Source organism: Nematolebias whitei, chromosome 18 (genome assembly GCF_014905685.2).
Source record: "Nematolebias whitei isolate Nwh7 chromosome 18, NemWhi1, whole genome shotgun sequence".
Taxonomy (NCBI): Eukaryota; Metazoa; Chordata; class Actinopteri; order Cyprinodontiformes; family Rivulidae; genus Nematolebias; species Nematolebias whitei.
In genome coordinates, this window is record NC_056515.1 from 29,556,395 (window position 1) to 29,564,374 (window position 7,980).

General features: G+C 40.6%; 1 protein-coding gene across 1 annotated transcript in view; it reads left to right on the forward strand.

The window, feature by feature from the left end:
• The first annotated feature begins 807 nt into the window (after window positions 1-807).
• Window positions 808-7,980, forward strand: part of cabp1b (calcium binding protein 1b) — a 22,420-nt gene continuing 15,247 nt past the window's right edge. The window contains exon 1 of the mRNA XM_037692260.1: window positions 808-1,428. Within this exon, the coding sequence (XP_037548188.1) occupies window positions 808-1,428 (621 nt within the window). The remainder of the gene's footprint in view (window positions 1,429-7,980) is intronic.

Consider the following 7,980-nt stretch of genomic DNA (forward strand, 5'->3'; position numbering starts at 1 on the left):
GATTTATTTCATGTTGCTGTGTTCATTCATCCTCATCTGCTCACACAGACTCATGTTCGTGCTGCTGTTGTTTGGCGCATTGTTTTGTACTGTATTAGTATATTCTTAGTTCATGTCTTGGATCTTGCTATTTTTCTTTACAATTTGTATTTTTGTTGGATGTAACTGGGACCCTGTGAACAGAGTTTCGTTCCACAGTACCACATGTGATGTGAATGACAATAAAGAACCTTGAATCCTTAAATGCATGGCTCAAAAATTACCTTTCAATTAAAATGAAAATTTCATCTGGATTAAATAAAATAAATGCTTTATTAGTTGTGGGGTGAAAAAAAAGGAGCATTCTTTTGCCAAACCCTGCAATTTCAGCAAAGTTCTGACTTTCAGCTGGAAAAATACAGAACGAAAAAAAAAAAAAAACACCAAACTGGAATCGTCACTGCGCGTGTCTCCTTTATGTTCTCATCAATCACAGAGATTGAAAATGGTTCCACTCCCTCCTCTGGAGATTATATCAGCAGCTAATGGGAGTAATTATCTGCTGGTGACGTGCGTCTTAATGAACTTTTGTGCGTGGACTGTGCGACATCCTGCAGCACATGAGCTGTAGTCCAAAGTTGGTGGAGCCCCCCCTCTCCCAACAACGATACTCCCCCCTCCTGAAAGCCGACCCGCTGCCACATCAGGCAGCACTTCACCCTCAGCTGCTGCTCCGTCCTCACCTGTCCGCGCTCCGTCCGGTGATGGATTAAAGAGAACATCTGGATTCCTCTTCATCCACCTCGTCCCTCAGAGAGAAGCGCAACGATGAGCTCCCCTCTCCCCAAAAGCGACTCCACCACCTCCCTGCTCAGGTCCTCGGGGCGCAAGTCCGCGCACATGGATCACGGTCCGCATCGGGGTTCCCGCGCCCATCATCATCATCATCATCATCGTCGTCCCTCTGAGGATGCAGCCTGGACAGAGGAATGTGAGACCAGCGCTCGGAGACCCCTATGCCAGCCAAGACACGCCGAGTCCCGACATGTAGCTGAGAACCGGGTGCAGAGGAGCCGCTCCCACCGGCAGCCGAGCCACCTGGATCAGGAGGAGGAGGAAGAGGAGGAGGAGGAGAGGCACAGGGTGATCACGCTTCACTCAGAGCGCAGCAAGTCCTCCAAATCCAAACATCATCATCAGGAGCATCCCTCCGCAGCGCTCCTCCAGGGGCAAAGCAGGAGGACACCCCCGACCCTATCTTACCCTAAACACCCGGACGAGGCGGATTTCTTCTTTGAACCCAGTCAGAGAGACTTCACCGGGTCCTCGTCCAGCCTCAGCTCCGACCCACCTGTCAGAGCCGCATCCGGCCGCAGATCCAAACGGCTGAGCACAACATCCGAGTATGACTCCAGCCTGCATCCCATGGTCAAGTCAGTGTTTGGGCAGGTAAGAGGAGCTGAAGTGGAGAATAAAGTCTGAGGCAAAAAAAAAAAAAAAAAGTTGTTCCTAATCTTCATCAGGGCGTGACCAGTTTTTACTCTCATCTTTGCAAATATTTCTGTTTTAAGCCCTGATGAAGACCTCATCCTAAAGTTTTGTCAGCAAAAAAGAATTCCACAAGATGAACAACGCTATATATATTTATTTTTTTTTTGAATGGGCACAAAATGGAAATATTTAGCTTAATTCAAACAATCCTAATTTAAGAAAAAAAGATGAAGAGGGATTTGATGGTTTTTAAGCAAACTGATTGCAATCAATTTTATGACATTTAAACAACTTTAGAAGCAACTTTTCTCGTTTGAGTTTAATATAGTTCATGTCAATTAACAAAAAAAAAAAAACAACTCAGCAGATAAAACAAGTCAAAATCACAAATTCAGATCCATTCCAATCCAGTTAATCTTAATTTTATTCTTATTATAATACACATAATATATAATATACAAGACTTGAATGGTAAAATGTTTGTAATAGAACTTTAAACCTCCCAAATGTGGACCCAGCTGGTGTTTAAGGCAAAAACCATATAAAAAGAATCAAACTTAAGATATATAATTAAAATAACTTATTTAAAACCTTTATTATTTTCAATATTTGTAATAGAATCTACTGTTGCGGTTCTGGTCAACAGCTGTTCAGTGAAAGTGCTGATAGTTCCACAGCAGATGGAGGTTCTCAGGTGAGACGCAGGTAAAGACAGGATCAATAATCTGCCCTGTGCTTACCCCAGCACAGCAGATTAAAAATGGATGTGTGTTTTCCGTTCAAATCGGGCTCCTGTGGTGTCCGTTACATCCCAATATGAAGAATTTTATTGTGACTGTCACCTGAGCACCAAGCAGGGCGGGATCGACTTACCCACCGAGAGCTTGAATGTGCAAAGCAAAGGCATCTGTAAATAAGTTTTTTTTTTCATCTTAAAAGGTAATCAATAGCCCATGAAAATGGTCTTTCTCACCTCTCCTCAGAAATCCCTCTGCAAGACAAAAAGTTCATGAGGAGACAATTAGCTCCTTGTGCACTAATGTGTTCCAGAAATAACTAGTCTCAATCTAGGCCAAAGCTTCAATCAGTCTTCAGTGGTTCCTTTGAGGCAAAACGTACCCAGCGATGCACTAAATAAAGCCTCCGAAACCGCTGATGCATATAAAAAATGGCCTTTTTTTTTTTTTATATTATCCATAAATATTCATGAAAGTTGAACAATGCTAAATAAGGTATGGTTAAAACAATATGACTTGGACATCAAAGAGTCTGAATATATTAAAGCAACTCGTTAAAAATATGACAAATGCAGATTTTGTTTTTGAAGTTGAAAGAGCATGAGTGTTTGTTTGCTTTGATGTCACTGTGGGGCGAAGTCGCCTCGGACACAACCGTCCAGTCAGGGCGACATAATGAGCGGACATCAGTGTTTGTGTGATGGACGGAGCAACGAGGAGTGATGCACGAGTGGGAATCGAACAGAAAACAGCAGAAATGTGAATTATTCTGAAAACCCAAACTTCCTCTTGGCATACAAAACACAAGCTGAGATGCCAAACTCTGCAAACTCTTTTTTTCTTACATAACGTCAGGATCTCTATAGAATCCCATCAGGACTCACTTGCCCCGAGCAGAAGAAGCTAAAAATAGCCCATCAAGACCTGATTATGAGGGACTGGAGCACAGCAGTGTCTTTTTGTGTGTGTGTCTTTGCAAAATGTCTAAAAGCTTCAGAAAGCGTGCTAACTGACTGAAGTTATTAGATATGCTGGTGAATCAACATGCCATTACAAGTTTATAATCCATATTTACAAATTATTATTATTTTTAATGTCAATGTACATCACCAAAGCAGGCATAGACAATAAATAAAAATCTACGCATTCCTTGAGGAACGCATATCGCCTGCTGCTTTTCATGCGTTTTAGACTGAGATCATCTTTTGATGAGAAATGGCAGATGTCACACTCAGATTATGTGTTGTGGACGACTCTCAGCTACCACCACATCAAGTTTTAGCCCAATATCTGTAGAATTTCCCAAATTATAGCCATTTTAGTGCTTACCGGGGTCTGTTGTATGTGGTGGCCAACTTGAAATAGTGTAGATGTAAATTCAGTATTCTTTTCCTGAATGTTCAGTTAAAATCCATCCAGTTCATGAGAAATTTTGCTAACAGACAGACAGAGTTGACTCCAAATAGTTAATGGCAAAATGTTTAATATTTATCTTCAGCATTCTATTAGTGCTCAAAATCTCTGTTGTGGGGGTGGAACCGTGGATCAGTGGAGTTGTTGCATCTCAATGAGAAGGTCACTGGATTGAATCTTTTCTGGGTGGAGTTTGCATGTTCTCTCCGTGCGTGCGTGGGTTTTCTCCGTGTACTCCGTTTCCTCCCACAAACCAAAAACATGCATGTTAGGCTGATTGGTAACTCTAAATTGCCTCTAGGTGTGAGTAAGAGAGTGAATGGTTGTTTGTCTCTGTGTGTCCCTGTGATGGACTGGAGACCTGTGGTGTCCCCCTCCTCTTGCACAGTGACTATATGAGCATCTGTGACCCGCGTGACCCGAAAAGGAAGAAGTGGGTAAAGATGATGGATATCTTTGGGGCTCATTTTCAGCTACTATCAACAAAATTTAGCTGAATTTTTGTAAAAAATCAGCTGAGTTAAAGCTATTTTTGTGCTTTCTAAGCTCACTTGGTTGTGGTAGCCATTTTGAATTGGGTTGACTCCAACATTAATCAGTTGTAGATGTCAACCCAATGATTTCTGCAAGTTTATTTTAAACTTCATTCAGACACAAGAGCACACACACACAGAGAGACACGAGCAAAAACATCCTCGTCCTTCGAGCATCCAGCAACAGGTATTTTAGCAGGTAAATTATTTAGCTCTTAAGAAGAATCGTAACTGATGTGGGATCTTCAGCAACCTCATACTTAAAGATATTTATCATTGAGGACAGTGTTTTTCTTTTTTCTTTTGATAAAAGATTTGTGTTATCCAGCAGAGGGTGCAAGTACCATACCGATAAGTTTGAACCACTGTGTCCTGCAAGTGAACTGGAAATTATGACAAGATCAAGTGAAAAAAGCATTAAAATATAATAAATCAGGAAGGGTTTAGTAGAAAAAGCTTTTTTGCAATCAGACATCCTGATTGTTGTAGAAGACACTCCTCATTTGTCACTCTTTTTTTTTTTTCTGGGTCACACTGACCTTGATGTCTAAGAAGAAATTAAAAAACAAGAAAAAATAAAATGTACTTATTACTGAAAAAAAGAGAAAAACAGATTTCAGCCACGAGAGATTAGGAACATCATCTTCACCCCCGCATATGCTTTCAGTTTATCTGGTGTGCTATTTTTAGACACGCACGGTATTTTTATATCAGTGCTGCCAAAGATGGAGGTAAGAAAATTTCACGTTTTGGTTAAATCCCTTCTTTTTGAAAAGAGGCTCAGAGCCGACATGCATGATGGGGTTAAATGTGTGAGGAGACCCAGAGCTAAAATAGGAAACTCAGAAAGACATTGTAGAAATGAAAAAAGAAAATAAATAAAAAAAAACAGGATAAGGACTAATAAAAGGAGAAATGAAACACCCTATTGTCAGCACATCCTGCACAAAGTTAGATAATTGTGAAAAACTAGATTTGAACATTTTAATAAGCTGTTGGATGAAAGTAACGTCTCAAGTGTAAGAAGATGATGCAAATGTGTATTTTTCCCCTCCCGCCTCCTCTGACGATGAAAGTGCACACACAAATAGAACGTCATGGACACAGTTTCTATTTAGACTCAAGATACACCGTAGTATTAGTCAGCTTATTGAAAAAGAAAATAGATCTGAGACTTGCTTCTTCATATTTTCATTGAAACACCATCCTGCTTTATGTTTTGGAGTGCACTTAAAAATAAACCCTATTAATAACCTTATTCAGATAGGAGGATGTTAAATGCTGAGTCCAAGCGGTCATGCAAAATAGTCATCATGAGTGAGTAAAGTGTATGAGGGAGAAAATAAAAGGATACACAACGGAAAAGAGATGGAAACAACGCCAGTGCGTTCTGTGGTGTGACATTACGAGAGCTGACGGCTCCTGAATCTGACGTCTGATGTGTTCTGAAGTTCACAATGAGCCTCCAGTAAGAGGCTGGATGATTCATCCGCAGAGCGACAAAGAGGAGCCGCGCCGGCGCTGAATGGGAGCTCGATCTGAAACAACTTTGGCGTGGATGTGTTTGTTAGAAGATCAGAGAGGAGGCAAGGTTGAACAGGAGAGGATGGAGCCTCAGAGAGCGGTGCTGGTGTTACATCAGGGGTGGATGCTGCTGGTGGAGACTTAAACTACAAGGATGAGAGGGGGCTTTTAGTGGATATGTGGTAGTTTGTTGTTTTAGACAGCGGTGAATGATGCTTGAGTCAATATTCATGAAAAAGCAATGTGATTTCTAATACTTTCTCAAACTGTGATACCAAAAAAAAGATTGTCTGTGCCTAATAAGAATCTCAGTGGAGGAAATATTCTAAATTTATAATTTATTTTTCAGTTAAAAAAAACACATTAATAGAAAGAATTGAAGAATTTGGATAATATAGCTTTGTTGAAAAAAAACCCCGCAAGTTCAAAAGAAATGCTTTTAAAAAATCATAAACCAGCCATCTGCACAAAATATAACAATGTGAATAAAAGCCTCCATTAATGAAGCATTTAATGATTTGACAACTGGGTTGAATTTTCTGGAGTCCAAACAGCAATTTGAAGAACACAACTTTAAAGAATCTCATGTTGCAGGTTAATGCAACCCGTTCTTTTCTCATGTTGTCTCATGCTCTCTGAAAAAAAAAAACTTTAATAAACTGACAAACTACTGCAGAATGTAAAATGATGCATGCTCCAGCCAATAGACTGGATCTAAAAGGAAACAGAGCTGCACTTTCAGCATTTTTTTAAAATATTTATGTACTTCAAGAGTTCCCAAATCTGACATGAGAGGTTGGCATTTATTACTTGATCATATAAAACATGCTTTTCAATCAGAAGGCAGTGCTGCTCTGAAATCTACCTTACCATTATATACACACACTAAGTAGACCACAGGTCACAAAACTCTTCATTTCTTACAATTAAGGCATAAAAGCAGAGATTAAACAATACAATAAAACAATTATTTCTTTGATTTGTTGTGTCTTAGCTTCACACATCCTTTATGCAGCACAACTACCTGATTAGAGTTGGGTGAAGTGGTGTCCTGGTTAGGTTTAGGTCCTAAAACCCTCTTGGCTAGGGTGAGGAATCCTGTTGGTGAAAGAAAAGATCCTGTTTTAATTCAACTGTGCACTTTCAAGTGTGGCTATCATATCACATAAGTTTTTATTTTTATTATTATTATTATTATTTATACAGGTTAGTTCCCATTGAGCCTCAAAGACTCATTTACAAGAAAGACCTGTTATATATAACATATCTTCTACGTCCTCCACGGACAGCACAGATAGGCACATCGTCTTCCACTCACCCCAGGAATCAAGGCATACCCAGCTGCGTGGGTCCGTTCAGGGCATGAGGGCTCTCCAGCACCTTTTGCTGGTTGTGAAATTGATGGGAAGGACCTAAAAATCAGAATCAGAGTCAGAATAAGCTTTGTTATCATTGCACCGAGATACAACGAGCTGTCCGAAAATGGACGGATTGCACGAAGCTGCTGCTATAAAGCGCGGCCTTCTTATTCTTCTCCAGAATACATTTTTTTAGATACAAAAAAGGACAAAGCCATGAGGAGAGGGGTAGTGGCATTAAAAAAGATCTCTTCACACCTTGTCCTAACAGGACAAGATTTAAGACATAAAAAAAAACTTCTACCAGCAGCACATTTATGAACGTGTTACATATGCATTTACATAAAGCACTAACAGATAGTTCATTGTCCTGATAAGGTGATGGCCAGCCAGCAACAGTTCTGATAAGACGCCACAGAAGGTGGGGGAAGGGGGGTGTTTGCGATAGACAAAGCTTTTCCTTAGTTTACATATTTCCCAGGAGAAATTGATAAGTCGGCCTGTTCTGAGGTCAGCTGGGGAGAGATTCAGATAAACACAATTGTTGATTTATTCAGGCAGAGTATTTTCAGCCTTGAGTCTGTACTGATAACTTTCCAAAGTCCAAAATGTCCAGTGAATTCCACTGGTCTGTGCTTACGAGCCTCTTCAAGGTTTTTTTCATGCTGACGAGTCCCAAAGCCGCAGGTGACCTGCGATTCAAATCACTTCCAGCTTGTGATTTCACTCAAAAATCAGCTGATTTTGAGTCCTCCAGCACGAACCAGACCTTCACATAGACAGAAGCCTGACGACGTCCAAATTAGTTGCGACTGTCTTTTTTGTATGTTGATAAACCAGGATCCAGACTATTCCAAAACCAGGAAACCTGTTACCATAAATCCAATCATTTGAAATGTCGGCGTCCTCGGCCGATAGCAGAGGTAGACACCCCCCCCCCCCCCC